The 16,930-nt window shown below is 59.4% G+C and overlaps 4 protein-coding genes across 4 annotated transcripts; 2 read left to right on the top strand and 2 right to left on the bottom strand.

Annotated features, from left to right (window-relative positions):
* Positions 1-205: 205 nt before the first annotated feature.
* VTJ83DRAFT_6666 (uncharacterized protein) lies at positions 206-1,834 on the bottom strand (the record flags this gene model as incomplete). Its single annotated transcript, XM_071013402.1, has 3 exons — positions 206-1,430; positions 1,528-1,754; positions 1,826-1,834. 3 exons carry the CDS (start codon positions 1,832-1,834, stop codon positions 206-208), a joined length of 1,461 nt encoding a protein of 486 aa, XP_070864293.1.
* Positions 1,835-3,675: 1,841 nt separating this feature from the next.
* VTJ83DRAFT_6665 (uncharacterized protein) lies at positions 3,676-5,773 on the top strand (the record flags this gene model as incomplete). The annotated part of the gene is made up of 2 exons (XM_071013401.1): positions 3,676-3,811; positions 3,876-5,773. The coding sequence occupies 2 exons, from the start codon at positions 3,676-3,678 to the stop codon at positions 5,771-5,773; spliced, it is 2,034 nt and encodes a 677-aa protein (XP_070864292.1).
* A 2,094-nt stretch (positions 5,774-7,867) lies between these two features.
* On the top strand, positions 7,868-10,896 carry VTJ83DRAFT_6664 (uncharacterized protein; the record flags this gene model as incomplete). Its single annotated transcript, XM_071013400.1, has 6 exons — positions 7,868-7,911; positions 7,993-8,118; positions 8,361-8,522; positions 8,705-9,076; positions 9,163-10,810; positions 10,882-10,896. 6 exons carry the CDS (start codon positions 7,868-7,870, stop codon positions 10,894-10,896), a joined length of 2,367 nt encoding a protein of 788 aa, XP_070864291.1.
* Positions 10,897-12,823: 1,927 nt separating this feature from the next.
* VTJ83DRAFT_6663 (uncharacterized protein) lies at positions 12,824-15,068 on the bottom strand (the record flags this gene model as incomplete). The annotated part of the gene is made up of 2 exons (XM_071013399.1): positions 12,824-14,734; positions 14,901-15,068. 2 exons carry the CDS (start codon positions 15,066-15,068, stop codon positions 12,824-12,826), a joined length of 2,079 nt encoding a protein of 692 aa, XP_070864290.1.
* Between the last annotated feature and the right edge of the window lie 1,862 nt (positions 15,069-16,930).

Genomic DNA, 16,930 nt, shown 5'->3' with positions numbered 1-16,930 from the left:
ACGCCGCTACCTAGGTACCATCTTCGTTGGTTCCCCTCCCCATCTATCACAGCCATTACACTACATGAAAGCCAGGAATCGTCGTTGGTTGATTGATTGTCCGTCTGCAAAAGAAAAATCATGTATATTTTACCAAACCATCACCAGAACGCCTTGCAGCATCACACACAAGAACCGCTCGCTCATGTTTCCACCCGCTTCCGATTCAGCTCGTATCCATCGTGTCGCCGCCGGCGACGGGCGCGGCGACCGGCGCGGGTGCCGTCTCGACGACCGTCCCGTTCTCCTTGACCGAAAAGTCGACGGCGCCGTCGTTCCCGATCAGGCGCCTCTCCGACTCGGCCACGAACCGCACGCTCCGGGCCGGGTCGTAAAAGAGCTTGAAGCTGCGCTGCACGTCCTCGACCGTGACCTGCTTGGCGCGGCGCTTGGCGCAGATGAGCTGGGAGGTGGTGATGAGGTTGCTGGCGTAGCGGAGGCCGGCCTCCTGGGCGATCTTGGTCAGCAGGGCGAGGGCGTCCGGGGTCAGATCGACCTCCTCCTCGGCGGCGCGCAGCGACAGGATCTGGCGCAGCTCGTCGGGCCCGTAGGCGTGCGTGTTGATGATGACGGTGCGGTCGAGGAAGTCGAGGGGCAGGCCGTGGGGCGACTTGTAGTCGGTGCCGCGGATGCGGGCGTGGCCGCGGTTGCTGGCCATGATGACGATGGGGGACAGGTCCGACTCGAGGGCGCGGTTGATGTACGAGAAGCACTCAATGTCGAGCATGTGCACCTCGTCGATGAACAGGACGCCGGGGACGATCTCGGCCTTGCCCTCCTCCTTCCACTCGGCCACCTTGGTGTTGATCTGGTCGCGTATCTCGCTGCGGATCTCGCCCGTGTCGCCCGAAAAGAGCGCCAGGAAGCCCTGCGTGCGCGAGTTGATGACGTCGATCTCGTGCAGCGAGACCGTGTGCACCACCTCCTTGCGCTTCTGCAGCTCGCCGTCGGGGCACTGGAGGAACTTGGTGTCGACGCCCATGGCGTCGTAGTCGCGCGAGCGCGCGTATGACCGGCCCAGCTTGGTGATCTTGCCCGACGACTTGTCGATCGAGATGATGTCGCCGGCCATGACGCGTTCCTTGGTCATGGCGTCGATCATCTTGCTGCCCATGTCGTACACCGTCTCCATGTCGGTCGTCTTGATGGTCAGCTTGCCCTGCTTGGCGCCCCCCGTCACGCTCCGGTCGATCTGAATCTCCACGACCTCGCCCTCGATGATCTCGCTCTCCTCCTTGATCCGGACGCCGATCGACTTGCGGAAGGCCTGCGTGAGGGCCTCGGTCTTGGACATTTCGAGGGAGAAAATCTCGGAGGCCGCGAGCGTGGTGAAGGGGACGTCGGATCCGAGGGATTGGGCCATGCCCATGGCGAGGGCCGTCTTGCCTGTGCTGTACGACAACAAAGTCGAAGAAGAAAAAAAAACATCAGCGTCCCTGTTCGAAGCCTGTTGGATTGCGATGGTGTGCACACCAAGGGCGGTCCTACCTCGGCGGCCCGGCAATCAGCACCGCGCGCCCGGCAATCTTTCCCTGCTTGATCATCTCCAACACCACCGCCGCGGCCTTCCGGGCCTTTTCCTGCCCGACGAGGCCTTGCGATGCGGCCCTGGGCTCGAGAGAGTCGGCATCAACCCCGAGGCCGCGGATGTGGGAATGGGCGGCGATGAGGTTGAGCCCTCGCAGCTCTTTCGATTCGGAAACCGTCACAACCGGCTGCATCCGGTATGTCAGCAATGCGCCTCGATGATCGCCGGGTATGAATAGGGGAAAATGGGCATACGCACGGCTGCCATTGTTGCTTGTGATGTCGAGGTAACCAGCTAGATGGAAGGCTGGTGAACAGGAACTTGGGGCGCGGCGCTGAGACGCGACAAGCTGGACTGGCTCGGCTTCCAGGTTGGGGCGGGCGTGGCTGGTGATCCGCCGGAGCACGCGCCTCTTGTGGCTGCCGTACTGTATCGTTCTGCACTGTACATACTGTACTGGTCCGTCCATCTACTGCGTAGAGGTGGGTTGTGTGGACCTGTACACAGTACACAGTATTGCGTAGGTAGTACACAGTATACAGCAGGGGCCGATCCGGGCCTCAGCCCCACTTTCGTCAGGCAGTCCGGGTCTGGATGTATGGGATGTATCGTCTTCACGGAGCACCTGCTGCTGAGCAATGACGACTCTTGGTGTTTCCTACGGGTTCTGATAGGGACAGCGAGGTATTTTGATGTTTCCCCCTTCTCTCTGGAGGAGCAAGGTCCTGATATGTCTCGTGGATAGTTACGCTGCTCAAGTTCCTGTTCGCCTGCCCGGGGCGACCTGATCCGGGCCTCCCTGAGGGGGCTGCTAGGTCATTGATACAACCTGGCGGAAGCGTTGCGTTCCAGGGTGGAAGGACGGGCGAGGTCTGTCCATAACGTTACCTCGGGTGCTCTCCGCTGTATGCTGCGGTGTTGAGAGGTGGCCTGCATCCATGGATGAGCAAACAGCCGTGCTGCTTGGCACGAATCATCTGCAAGTTTGGCCGGCTGTTCATTGGCCTCCTCGATGCACATTGGACGCATCCGATACGTTTGATCCGTATGTACAGGTACTAGTTATAGGTACTCCACATAAGATACCTCTCTATGCAGCCAGACCTGAACTACCTTCCAGGTGATTTGCTCTTGCTGACTGCGTCTTTGGAGGCGCTTGATCTGGTATGGGTGTATACGTAGCGCAAAGTCCTTGCTCTTCTTTACACCTATGCTGAGCCAGCAAGCAAGAAGCGCCCCGAGCCTTTGATGAGATTTATTGGAACATGTTGCTTTTTTTATAGTTATAATTACTGTGTATAACTGTGCAGCGTTCAAGTAGGCTCATAGCGTTACTAGCACGCTTGGATGGGCAGGGCAGAGCGAAATGGGCTGAGAAGCGCTCGCCGGGATCTCAGGTTGGTCAACTCGTCCCCATTGGCTATCCGGGTCCATAGACGACCGCCACATTTCACAGGGCCCCACCGGAATCCTGGTTCGAAATCTCTGGGGGATCGTCAAGGACATTCTCGGCAGGAACATCGGTCAGCGACGTCTCAAACGAAGCTTCCGCTTAGTATCTTTTCGTTTGTTGGTGTTAGTCAACCATACCGCTAATCCCATCGACAAACCCCTTTCTTACCTTTCATCTTGCATGCCCCCGCGCCCCTCGGATTCTGTCTCGATTCCCCGTTGTCCATTTCTCACAGCGTCAACTTTGCCTCGGCTCATCCGCAAGCTAGGCGAAGAAAAGCACCCCTAATTTATCCCTAGTTTCCAATTCCGGCAGCCCATCCTCCTCGGACCGCCATTGCAGACACCTCAGGTCCTGGTAATCTTCTCCGGAGTGCGTACCCCAGCACCGCCGGAGTTTGGGGGCTCGGTTCTACACAGTAGGGCCTGGGTGCATCGTGAGCACGTGGGATCCTGAACCCCAGGCACTCTGCCGAATAGTGACAACCTAGGCCACGGGTGACAGGCTACATTCTCCTGCCTCTGGCAAAGGAGCCGGTCATTCTAGGCACCGGGCGTGCGTCTTGCAGACGGTGCATAGTGCCGTTGGGCTTGACTGGGAATGCGGGTTGTGCACATGTGTTATTCGGTGTCGCTTGAGATCGCCCATCACCCTCATGGCGTACACCGGCCGAACTTCCGACGCCTACTCGCGGCGCCCCACAGACGACCGCCGTCGAGACTTGATGCCAAGCGAAGATGAGCGCCGCCGGAGCATTTCCGCCGCTGCTCAGTTGCTGCAGCGGAAAGTCTGTAAGTCTTGCTCCACGCCCCCCAGTCATGACGTGTTGGCTTCACGCGCTAATCAAAGGGGCAGCAACATCGTCTTTGCCAGGCGTCGAGAGAGGCGGTGCGTCCGAGACGCCGATGGGGCTATTCAAGAACTATGCCGACGCAGTCAGCGACTGGGCTTGGCTCAAGTCTGAAAAGGACACCCTCGACAAGGTGTTGAAGCAACGAAAGGCAGAGTACGAGCGATCGATGGCCAAACATGCCGAGCTCTTCCCCTCTGTCCCGGAGCTTCAAAACATGCACCTTAAGAAGCACCTCGATCATCGCGCGTCGCTGGATGCTCAGATACACAAGGCTCAGCGTAGGGTGGACAGCCTGGCCGAATCGCTTGAACGGATCATAGCGGACAAGCCACGTGCTCCCACCGTGGGTCCGTCCCAGCCGGACGTCGACAGGATCCAGGCCGAGATTGCCGCGCTCAGGTCGACCCTCGAGAAAATCGAATCCGATCGCGCAAGGGAGCGCAAGAAATCGGAGCTTGAGTCGAACCGGAGATTGGAAGAGATGAAGCAGGCGATGAGGCTGGAGATGAAGCAGCAACTGGAAGATGCCGTGAAGGATATACAGAAGGATATGTCCGAGAAAATCGCCAAGGCCGTGAATGCGTCCAAGGACGAAACGCACGGCGGCGTCAAGCGTATCGAGGACCAACTCTTGACAATGCGAGCCGGTTTCCACAAGTTCCAGGAGGAGTTCCAGCAATCCCAGGATGACACGAGGGTGAAGTTGGCAAAGCAACAGAAAGATCTCGAGGCGGCAAAGAGCGGACTCTCCAAGACGGAGATCACAGCCCTCCTCCAAACCGAAACGTCACCTTTGAAGTCGAGCATCTCTGGTCTTACCACCAACATCTCTGAGCTCTCTAGCCTAGTGAACGCCTTGTCCGGAGAACGGGCTTCGGATGCCAAAGACATTGCTCGCCTGCGCAACCGCCTCGCGGAGGCGGATCGCAAGATGGAAGAACACGAGATCAAGCTATCCAGCTTGGACATGGAGGCTCTCGACCTGGCTGCCGAAATGTCGATTGGCTTCCCGGAGCTTCTAAGGAAGGTGGACAGCCTCCAGAGCAAGGTGGGGGCTGCCCCGGGCGATGTTGATGAGAAGGTGTTCAAGGTCCAAAGCAGGCTGGACGCCATCCCGGGAGAGATTGACAAGAAACAAGAAGAGCTGTTTGGCAAGGTTCAGGCTTATGTCGGGAAAGTGGGCAGCTTGTTGGGGGCGCAGGTGGATGAGGTCCGGAAGGATGTGACGGGCACCAAGAAGCGCGTCGAAGCGCTGGAGACATCGTCAGCTGCAAAGCCGTCCCTTCGCTGCGGTGGGGATGCATCATCATTATCAACACAAGACCACGCGACAACGCCCGGGTCTGAATCAGCGCCCTCCGATGCCATGGCGGCTGTCATCAAGACCAATGTGGAAGCCTTCAACGCCGCCATCGAAGCACTCCGAAACGAGAACGCCAGGCTGTCGGAGCGGATCTCCAAGCTGATGTACGACCAGCAGGAGCTCCAGGGGCTCGCCTCTAGGAGCCAGGGGCTCGCCGCCGAGGTCGACACGGTGCGCCACTCGGTGCTCGTCCTTAGCGCTCGCTTCGACAACCTTTCGACCCGCGGCCTTGCCGAACACATGATCGCGTACCTGCGACACCTCTACCCGGAGTCGGACCAGCTCGTCGCGGACATCAAGTTGTTGAAGGAGCAACTCGATCAAGTGGGCGCGAGGGTCGGAAGCGTGGAGACCGAGCTTCGGGATTTCAAAGACGGCATCGACGGGCTGGATGGAGGGCCCGGGCCGTTCTGGAGCGGCAACGGCGTGGCGGGGCGTGAGCATTCGGAGAACTGGATGCAGGCCGGAGCGAAGAGGAAGAGGCTGGACTCGTTGACAGGTGGGCCGGCGCGCCCTGTTGTTGGCGGGTTCAGGTAATTCGGAAGAGGACCGAACAGGCCGAGGAAGAAAGCAGGGCCTTCTTGCAGCCGCCGGAGCAGCCCATGCGCCCGCTCGTGTCTCTGGACGCAGGGCAGGACCGACGAGCTTGGGGCCGATCTCCCATGTGGAGAAGAACGGGGGGTTGGGTCAATGATGGCTTGGGCCCGGCGACGGCTTGCCCAAGAAGGTGGGACTACTTGATGGATTCTACGGCATGCCTTATGGTGTTGGAGTTACCTATTTGTTTTGATGATGTACATATGTAACCTGGGACATGGGAGGTTGATATGGATACCTAGGTTGGCGTGGCGGGGGAGAAGTCGATGGGGCAGGCTAGGTAGATGAAACAACTCGCTGCACTGGGCGGCCGAACGGAGCATACAATAAGCATAGTACGTCGTTGATGTTTCGCGCCGACTGTTTCCATAGAGGCCGAGCGGGTCAAGTTTTCTGGACGACAGAGAGAGGCTGCGATGTTGCACTTGTTGTGCCGTGTGCCTATCCATGGGGGCTTTGTAGGGCTAGCGTGTCTTGGGTTAGGTTCCATGTCTTGAGAGTCTAGGCCGGACAGACATCGCCAGGGGTGACCAGGACCTGTCTGTCTGACTGATGCCTGCAGGTCCTTCATGGCGCCCTCACACAAACGACGTACGTCCAGTCCACTTACTGCGGGGGTATTGGATGAGACTAGGTACCTATGTCTGGTGCTTGGAGTTTCCTGTAGCGCACAATGCACTCTCTAGAGCCTTGTAGGTTGTTTGGCCTGAGCTGCTGCAAGCTAGCTATCCGCTGGGTCGGTTCGTCGGTACGGTGCCTGCTACAGTATCTACCTACCGACCCAGGTACCTAGCTAGGTAGCGAAGGGACCTACAGTACAAGGACGAGTATTGTTACAGGTAAGGTACACCGTTTGTAGGTAGGTATGTGCAGAGGGTGGGACCGGGACCGACACCCTTCCAGGACCTGCCCCGACAGGATGGACGGACGCCACCTCGTTATCCATGTGCCCACTCACCTGTCGAGCCAAGACGGGAAACGGGAAGAGGATGCCACCTCGGGTCAGGTTGACTTGGCTGGGGTTGGGGTTGGGGCTGCGACGGGTGGGTGCCCGACTGCTTACTGTGTACTTGGATCTAGTACACAGTACCGCACGGGTCGGGTGGTCGGTCGGGCGGTCGGTCCATGGGCTGCCTGAGGTGTACGCAGTAATGCTAGATGGAACTTGGGTACAGTACCTGACAGTACAAGTAGGGACTGACCTGTACTGTGATACTGCCACTTGCAAGGGATTGTAAGGACGGGAGGTTATGCGTACGTACTGTGTATTGTACGTGAACCCTGGACGGTACATAACGTTATTAGCGTACTGTTAGGTACAAGGTCGTGGGTCAAGCCATGGACCCATGGACCAACCGGGTCATTCGCAGCCGACCTGCCCGATCCACCAGCACCAGCAGCGGCAGCACCAGCAGCGGCAGCACCAGCCATACCTAGGTAGCATGGAACAGCAGCTACAGCAGCTAAGTTTGCTCTTTGGGCAGCCTTGGCAGCCGTCGTTTTCCTCCGAACCAGAGCACCCTGTCACTCCCCACTCCACCCAACAAACTCCCGTCATTGTCCATGTTCGCGCCCCCCGGAAATCCCACTCTCGGCATCCTACACAAGACATCACCCACACGACCCACGACCCACGACCCACGATCCACCCTCCGCCATCCACAACCACGCCTCCCGCACCTCACCTCGACGCCACACCCCGAGATCCACGGCACAGCTGCACCATCGCCGCTTCGTCGCCTGCCGGCTCCCTTTTGCGACCTTGATAGCAAGCCCTTGTTGGCGTCCCGGAAGCCACAAGGCCTGTCAGACGCCCCCGATCTCACCCTCGCCCGATCGCGCTCCGCGAACCCGCCCACGCAACCAAGCGCACACAACGAGCATTGCCGCTCCCCATCCTCGTCGCGCCGCCCCATTGCCCCGCGAACCCTACCTGCCTACCTGCCCGACCGGATACGACCTCTTCGCTCAGAGAACGCGCGCCCCTTGGTCCGCCTCCCCCCCACGATCCGATCCGGGCTCGCGCTTCAAGAAATGCGCCCGCGTTCCCCCCTCGACACCGAGGCCGACACTTGGAGGTGAACACGCACAAGGGAGAGGCGAGGTCCACGTCGCACACCGCCGACATTGGCCTCGTTTGGCTCCACGGCCTTTGCCAGAGGTCGCTCAGGCTCGCCGACCACTCAGCGTGGCTGGACCTCCTTGACGGAGGGAGGTGTGAGCCGTGCGCGCCTTGCGAGTCGCGCGCGCATCCCGGATACGCCTATCTGCCACCGCTTTGCCGGGTACGTGACGATATGTTTTTTTTTTTTCTCTTTCCTCCTCCGCCCGGCTGCTCGGAGCATGGGCTCAGGAGACCAGGCCGTCTTCCGGTCGGGTCGGGTCGTGCCTCAATTGCGCCGTCGGGTATGGCGTGACAAGGTCAGCGCATGTGATGTCGGCGTTCCACCCACCTTTCGAGTTACCTGGACATGGCCGAGCGATGACATTGGTATGCGTGCGGAAGCTAATAGCGCGTCGTCCACAGCCTTCCATCATCGCGGCTCGGCGTGCGACTTTTGACCCCCCCCATCGACACCCTAGCCCTGACCCAACAAGCAACCCATCGCCGCGTTCGCACCAGCTTCACAACACCACCCTCGATCCGATCTCGTCGAATCCCGCCGGACCGCTTCAGCTTCCTCGCATTGTGCGCGACGTCTCGTTCAATGCCGACTCCGATGTCTTGTTGATGAAGGAAACGATGGATGAAGCGGCCAAGGAGATTCAATCAGTAGCCGAACGCATTCTACCAGAAACACCCCACCGTCTCTGCGTGTCTCTCAACTGCCGCTACCCCCAGCCCAAAGGCTGGTTGTTCGAAGGCCCAAGCGCGGGTCTGCAATACGCCACCTTCATCTCGGCCGCGCAGCGCGGCGTGCTCATCACCCGGGCGGCGTACGATATCTGCGAGGAAGAGCCCGTTGCGATGGCGACGTTACCTGTCGCCAAGGGCGGCGAGCCCAAGAAGAAGATGTCCTTGATGGACTACCACAACAAAAAGAAGTCCGCCCACCCCGGGGAGAACGGCCTGTCGGCTGCCAAGGCGGAACTCAAGACCAACGGCACGGGCCACGCGAAGCCGCCCTTGCCCCCCAAAGATGACGGGAAGAAGGAATGGGGGAAGACCACGGAGAAGCCCGCCGCGTCGCGGCAGCCCGATGCGCCGCTGGAAAGGACGCGGCCCGAATCCAACGGGGAAGGGTAGGAGAAGCACCCGACCGCTGGCTGGCTGGTGGCTTTGCATGTGGTGTTGGAACGGATGCTAACCTTTCGCTCCCTCTCTGCAGGAACAAACCCTCTTCGGCCAAGTCCAAAATCGACCACGAGAGCCGCAAACGACCCGCCGACGCCGACGACAACAACCCGTCGCCTCAGAAACGCACCAAAGCCGACGCCCACAGCGCCGACCACGGCCGCTCACGGCCGTCGAAACCCGAGTCGCCACGAGGACGGCCGAGCACGACAGAGAGAGCGCACAAGGACGCAAAGAACGAGTCGCTGCATCCCACCATCAACGGTCTCCCGCCGTCGGGCTTCGATCGGGACCGCGAGGCTTCGGCCTCTCCCAGGTCCACAATCCAGGTTAACGGTTCGCGTGCTCGCTCCAACAGCGCGACGCCGACCCCGCGAAAGCCAGAGAACCCGACGAAACCGGCCCTCCCGAAGCTCTTGTCGCCTCTCCATCCCGCGCTCTTTGACCACGACACCGACAAGTCGAGCCCGCCCAAGAAGAAGCCGGCCTCGACCGCCTCCTCGACGGAGAAGACGAAGCCCAAAAAGGCCGTCAAGATCCCCGAACCCCTCTCCCCGACGTTGCCCCCCGTCATCGAAGAGATCCTTGCCGACATGAAGCGCAAGCCCACGACGTCCAAGGAGGCGTCGAACCAGCAAGCCGCGCCGGAACCTTCGAGCACTGCCAGGAAGACGACCATCGTGGCGGCGGCCCCGGGGCGGCCGTCGGTGGACGACGATGCGGAGAAGCCTGCTCGGCCGACCAAGCTTGTGACCCTCAAGCTGAACAAGTCGACGGCCAAGAGGGCCAAGGTGCTGCTGAGCCTCCCGTCCAAGTCTGCCAAAGAGGCGCTCCGGAGGGAACGGTCCGAGAGCGCCGACACGGCTCCTCCGGTCGCCAGAAAGAGGCCGGCGACGGTCGAAGAAGCCCCGCAGGAGCCTGCCGCTCCGAAGCGCAACAAGGCCGCCGCCGACGTGATCACGGCGCGGCCGCCGACAACGCCCCTCAAGCCCGCCGCGACGGCCATGTCTCGAGTGACGTCCAGCCAGTCGCAAGGCCCAGGCAGCACGCCGGCGGCCGGTGCAGGCCACACCCCGGACAACCGGCCCCCCACCCGCTCCGAGCCTCTCGACCCAAAGGCTCTCGCCCAAGCCGAGTCGCACCGCGAGCGCCACGCCGAGTACGGGCGCCTGGGTTCCAAGCTCAAGCACGCCCGCGACGACCTCCGCCGCGACCGCGGCGCCAACATGTCGCCCGCCGACGAGCGCCGCGTCACCGCCCTCCACTTCGAGATGATGCTCGCCTACATGGTCGCCTTCCACTCGCTGAACCAGGCGCGCCTGCTCGAGCGCCGCTCGCCCGACATCGCGGCCTGGGAGTCCCTGCTGCCGCACTTCAGCGAGCTGAGGAGCTCCGTGAGCGGGAACCGCGCCCTCAAGGCGCTCGCCGCGCAGATGCACGTCGTCGCGCTCGAGCAGATCACCAACGGGTTTGCGCACCTCGACCCGGCGACCGCGTCGGGCGCCATCAGCCGCTGGATGAAGCACCACCGGAATCGCGCGCAGCTGTGGCCCGAGGCGCAAGCCCTGTCGGAGCGGGTGGACGAGGCCCGGCTGCGGGCCCCCGTCGGCCCGTGGATGACGGTCGACGACGCCGTGGCGGCCGCGCTGGCGGTGATGAAGAGGTGGGCGGACAAGGAGTCGGTGCGATGGGTGCCCGAGGTTTCGGTCAAGGGGGTTGAGAGGGACGGGGAGAGCAGGCCGGGTCCCGACAGAGAGCAGCGGGGTGATAGGGAGCGGGAGAGGGAAAGGGAACGAGACCCACGGGACCGGGACCGGGACCGGGAGAGGGAGAGGGATCGGGAGAGGGATCGGGAGAGGGATCGCGAGAGAGACAGGGACCGGGACAGGGACAGGGATCGACCACGTGAGCGAGAACGGGATCGCGAAAGAGAGCGGGATCGCGACCGCGACCGTGACCGTGACCGCGACCGCGACCGCGAGAGGGAGAGGGAGAGGGAGAGACCCAGACCGCCGATGAACGGGTCCCGTTACTAGTCGTGAGAGGAACCCCTCGTCTCACAACATGCGACCACTTATCCCGAACCATCACCGGGATGGCAACTCACCTTACCTTTCCGCTTATCCTCCTTCGCACCCCTCCAACCATCGGGCAGGCCACAAGCCCCTCACGCCAAATCCGCAGTCCGCACCTCGATACAGAACGATACCCTCACGGGCTTCACCACGCCACGGCCTTTTTACACACTGTACTATTCATCCTCCACCTTTGTCGTTTTCTCGGGACTACGGGCAAGTGATATCCAACCCTGACGGGGCGGCGCGCTCGCAGAGCAGCAGCAGCAGCAGCCAGCCAGCCCAGGGCCGGCGTTTTAAGGAGTAAACATCTCCATATTTTTGTCATCTGTTTCTTGTTACCAATCACATTTCCTTCTCATGCTACCCGCCATGCGGCGCGGGGGGAACTCTCTGTCGATCTCCATTTCCCAGTCTCCAGTCTGGGCTCTTGTGCCTTCTATTGCCTTTTGTTTTCTTGTTTCATGTATGTGCGGGCGAACGAACGGACGATACCTCACGAGCTTGTTTTTCCAGCTCTGGTGTTTTGTTTGGTTGTGTTTTTTTCCTTCTGTTTCCTTGAGATCCCCATCTCGGCGCGTTGATAGTTGTTGGAGGTTGGGAATTGATACCACACCTTGGGTAGCTTTGGAGAAGGGCCGAGCGTGGGACGGTGGGAGGTCATGAGGTGGGGGAAGGGGTTTCTACGTTCATGCGGTGTTCATATTTCCTTGACGGCTGGCGCCGCTACCCCCGACCTCTCTCCCCCTTCTTGCAGCGCTCCCGTACCTTCAATGAATATACCCACAGAAACCTTGTCTTGTGTTGCAAAATGTCCCCTCCTTCACGGATTTGCAGTTTCAGAGATACCGCTTGATGCATGGCGGGTTGATGAAAGCAAAGCAAGGGCCGTCCGTTGCCCTGCTGTTTGAAGGGGGGGTTCTTTGTCCGGTATGGTCGTTCGGTTTACGGAGCTGCCCTGTTGAATTGGGCATACGTGGATGATGGACACAGACGAAATAGATACGCCATGAGGCTAGGATCTTGTCCTCGGGTGGTTGACGTCGTTTCAAGCTATCAACCATCTACACCTCAACGCACAGTGACTGATGAGGCGATGTGGGGATAATGTGCATGTCGAAAAGGGTAGTAAGGATTCACACAAGACACACACGCACTCACATATACACACAAAGGGAAGATATTAGCTTCGCCATGTCTTGGGCCAGTCCATCCGATTCGAGTCACGGAAGAAGCAGATCATCGTGGTAGAAAAAGCGATTTCCCGGCCATGCCATGCATGCCGGCGCCGTTATTCCCCTATATCCCAGAGTAAACGAAAGCCGCCAACGTCGTTGGGCACCTTATCTACACTCAAGGTCAAACGAAACCGTAAGCGCAACTCCTTGTACCCTCCCCATCTCTCTCTTTTTTTTCTTTTTTTTTCTTTTCTTTTTTTTTTTTTCCATCCGCGGCCTCAAAAGAAAACGCCGCCCCTTTCCCCGCATGCCCCCCCTCCCCCAAGCACGCTCCTTCGAGGAATCATCGCCTGCTTCAGTAGCGTCACAAGCCTCCCAGGTCCTCGATCATGTCGAGCAGGACCGGGAAATACTCCCCCAGGCAGGCAGGCATGCCGGCGGCCTAGACAAGTTTTGCCTCGTCATCCTCAAAGTCGGCCAGGTTGCGGCACATCTCGTCGAGCCAGTCCATGTCCTGGCCGGCCGAGTTGGGGAACGGGTCCACGTTGTCGTACAGGCTGTAGATGACGTCGTCGGAGCGGGGGACGAAGGCCGGACCGAGGCCGGAACCGCCGCCAAAGAGGACCTGGAAGTCGGCCTGCTCCTGGGCGCGCATCTCGGCCGAGGGGGTGTGCATCTCGGCCAAGGGAGCGTGCATCTCGGCCAAGGGGGCGCGCGAGATGGGGGCGAAGCCGTTGATGTTGGTGCTCGAGCCGTCGGCGAGGGCTGCGGTGCCCTGGGCGGCGCCCGTGTTGATCACGTTGCCAACCGTGTAGCTGTTGGTGGCCGAGGCGCCGAGGACGATGGCATTGCTGACCACGTTGCCATTGCCGGCCATGCGGGCGCCGTTGGCGGCCGCGCTGACCGTGTTGACCGTGTTGACCGTGCTGACCGCGTTGATGGTGGCGTCGCCGTTGACAGCCAGGTTGCCAGCAGCGGTCGCCTGGCCGACCATGTTGCCATTGCCAGTCAGATGGGTGCCGTTGGCGGCCATGTTGACCATGTTGCCAACCATGTTGCCGTTGCCAACCATGCCACCATTGCCAACCATGTTGGCCATGTTATCAACCATGTTGCCGTTGCCAGTCATGTTGCTGTTGCCGGTCATGTGGGCGCCGGTGGCGGCCATGTTGACCATGTTACCAACCATGCTGCCGTTTCCAACCATGTTGTTGTCGCCAGTCATGTGGGTGCCGTTGCCAATCATGTTGCCATTGCTAGCCATGTGGGTGCCGTTGGCGGTCATGTTGGCCATGTTGCCAACCATGTTGCCGTTGCCAGTCATGTTGCTGTTGGCGGTCATGTTGGCCATGTTACCAACAGCGGTGGTCGTGCCGGTACCAGCAGCGTTCTTGGCCTCGCGCTCTGCCATCTCAGCATGCTTGGCCTTCACATGCTTGATATAAGCAGGGTGAATATGCGCGCCCTGGATTTCAGTGACGCCGGCGAGGATCACATTCTCAAGCTTGATCCTGACATCGTCCTTCATGGCGTTGTCGCCAGGCTGGAGCGTGGCGAAGAGGCCGGTCGGCGGGACAGCCGAGGTCTGGAGGCCAGGAACGGAAGTCGTTGCGGTCAGGCCGGGCATGGTCGAAGCCGTGAAGGTCGGGGTGGCATGAGAAGAAGCCTCCGCGGCGACAGGACCGGAGCAGGTGCTGCCAGGAATGGCGCCGCCGCCGATCGGCGCGGTGCCAAAGATCATGGCGGTCGTCTTGTCAATAGCATCGCTCAAGGCCTTCATCCCGGCGTTGCTCTGGGCAATGAGCTGCGCGGCAGAGAAAGGGTCGTCATGATTACCATTCTTCTTGTTGTCGTCGGCGCCATCGCCACCAAAGACAGCAGAGCGGAAGGGACGCTTGTGCTCCTCGGTCTTGAAAGCGAAGCCGATGTTCGTCTCCTCCTGCTTGACCTGGCTGAAGCCGGTGGTATGCTTGCTGGGAGGGTTGGCGGCGAACGCAGCATCCTCTTCGGCCTTCACATCGATGTCCTCTTTAAGAGTCGTCTCATCGAGCTCTTCGTCGTGGAGAAAGCCATAGTCGAGCTCAGCAGTCTTCTCGAGCTTGATGTTGGCTTGGGTCTTGGCGGCACGGGCAGGAGTCTTCTTGTTCGCCGTGCCAAGGGCGCGCTTCTTGACGCCAGCATAGGTGCCCGGGTTGGAGAACTTGTTGGCGCGAGCGGTAGCCGGAGTGGAGGGGATGCTGCCCTTGCCAGCAGTATGCACGCCATCGTCGGCATCATCCTCCCTCTTGATCACTCGAGCCTTCGTCTGCCAGTTATCGATGTTGAGCTTACGGCGGATCTGGCCATAGCGAGACTGGTGTTGAGACGATTATGTAAGCGCGGGAGACTACAATGGAAAGGGGGGGCTACAACGTAGAGGGACGACGTTGTAGCGTAATAAAGGGGACAAAGACAAAACGGGACCGGCGTCTAGAGAAGCCCAACCACATCGGATGGGCAGAGTTGTGTGCATCACATACCTTGGCCGTCTCGGCATTCTTGAAGCCAACAAACTGAGCAACCCCATCCCAATCAATCTCGGGCTTGCCCTTCATGTGCTTGATGATGGCGTAAAAGAGAAAGGTCTCTTGGGCGGTGGGCTTCGGCTCCTCGCCGGCCGCGTCAGTCTTTTTGATCTTGGGCGGCATTTTGAATGTTCGAAGAAGGTATTCGAGTCCTATGAGGTCCAACTGAGGCCAGAGAGTGGTGAAGCTGGCTATCGAAGGATGGTGAGGTTAGCGGGCGAGTTCAAAAGTTGTTCCCAACAATCATCGAGATGTCGGGAGCGCGAGGGGATGAAATGACCCAAGCTCGGGAATGAGCGAGGAGGTGTATGTGAAAAGGGATGACAGTGATGAAAACCTGGTGTAGGACGTAAACTCCTTGATGAGAGAGGGGAGAGGGCAGAACCCTCGGTGAGAAGACTCGGAGGAGAGGTGCGGATGAGAAGATGTTGAGAGGGAACCAAGGCGAGTGCTCGCTGTGAGTGTTGGACGGGAAGTGGAGGGATTGGAGCAAAGTTGAGGCCCTCGATTTGATCTCTTTCTTCAAAGAAGAGGCCGAGCTGACGACCCCTGATGGAGAAGAGGCCCGCGGGGTCGAGAAGGCAATCCCCTCGATGGGGGAGGAGAAGGTTGAAGATATTCAACCCGGGCAGAGCACCCAGCGGGTCGACAAACAAGGAGGCAGAGAATGGCATGAAAAGTGATTCCGATGGAGAGAAACCAAATAGATGGAGTAAATAAGACCAACTTACCGTTATTCTTGCGATGCCTCAAGCTGGCGAGGCAAAGATAGCACCGCGGTGGTGTTGTTTGGCTTCCTCCGGTCGGCCGGGCGATGGTGGAGAGAGAAAGAAAAAAGCCAAAAGGTCGAAGGAGAGAAGCCCAAAGAAAAGGTTTCGGTCAATGAGGACTCGGAGAAGTCGTAAACACAAAAGAAAAGGCAATCTGCTCGGGGTTAAGCCCTGGCCGGCGAGGTTCTCGACGACATAAGCGAGCTTCTGTGACTGAATCTGGCTCTCTGGGCTCGCACGGCGGCGAGGGGCGCCGAGTTTTCGTTGCTCGCCGTGTGCAAGAGGTCACGACAAGACGCGGAGACCAAAGGAACCCAGCAGAGGAAGTCCAAGACGCCATTGTCCTGCCTCACCACGAAGGTTCCGGACGGACAGGTCAACCTGGTCCTGGGGATAGACTAAGGGGTTTGTCCCTGAGTTGTGTCAACAAAGCACCACGGTAACGAACCGGGGGCCTCAGGATCTGCACAGGCGCATGAATCACAGCACTGCGCCTTGACAAAGGGAAGCTCGTCTACATGCCTCGATAGGGCCGTCTAGGTTTCCATGGACAAAAGTCGAGGGCCAAGGTCATCTATCTTGGAGATGTCTGAAGGTAAGCTCTCATAACTGGGAGGTCGACAACAGGGGCAACACGTCAGATCTTCACTGGCTTGCCGTGGTCAAGAGAACAAGTGGATCCATGGCTCGGCAACGTTGACTTGGGACAGCAACATCAGAGCGAAGTATTAAGCCATATGACACCTGTTGAGAACGTGGATGTGATTGGAAACGAAGGAAGAGACGAGCTGGGAGCTCCTTTTCTGGCATAGAAGACCCCCTGACAAGCGAGAAAAATGGTCCGCCCTTCAAGCCACCCAAGGACTACAATCATAGCATGGGGGAGGATGTCTCGGCCATGCTCTGGTGAAAAGAAAGACATAGGCCCGGCCTCAATAACGGCTAGGCTGTGGCCACAGGTATTTCCGAGCCTGAAACGTTGAGATCGGAGGTTGAGACGACCCAGGCAGTTTTTGGTATCCACGAAAATCAGGCGGACAGAATATGCAGGTGGGAAGCATAAATACTCGAAGACCAGAAGAGGGATTAGCGGATCCTCTGGCAAGTTATTACAAAGGAGCCGGCAGCACGGTCCTATGGAAGGCACGGGAAAGAAATCGCCCATACTATAAGTTACTGAGTGAACTCATGTATGCCGTGCCTACGTGGAAAGTC

This window comes from Remersonia thermophila, chromosome 6, assembly GCF_042764415.1.
Source record: "Remersonia thermophila strain ATCC 22073 chromosome 6, whole genome shotgun sequence".
Classification (NCBI taxonomy): domain Eukaryota; kingdom Fungi; phylum Ascomycota; class Sordariomycetes; order Sordariales; family Chaetomiaceae; genus Remersonia; species Remersonia thermophila.
The sequence above is the reverse complement of the archived record's forward strand: the minus strand, read 5'-3'. Positions and strand labels throughout refer to the sequence as shown.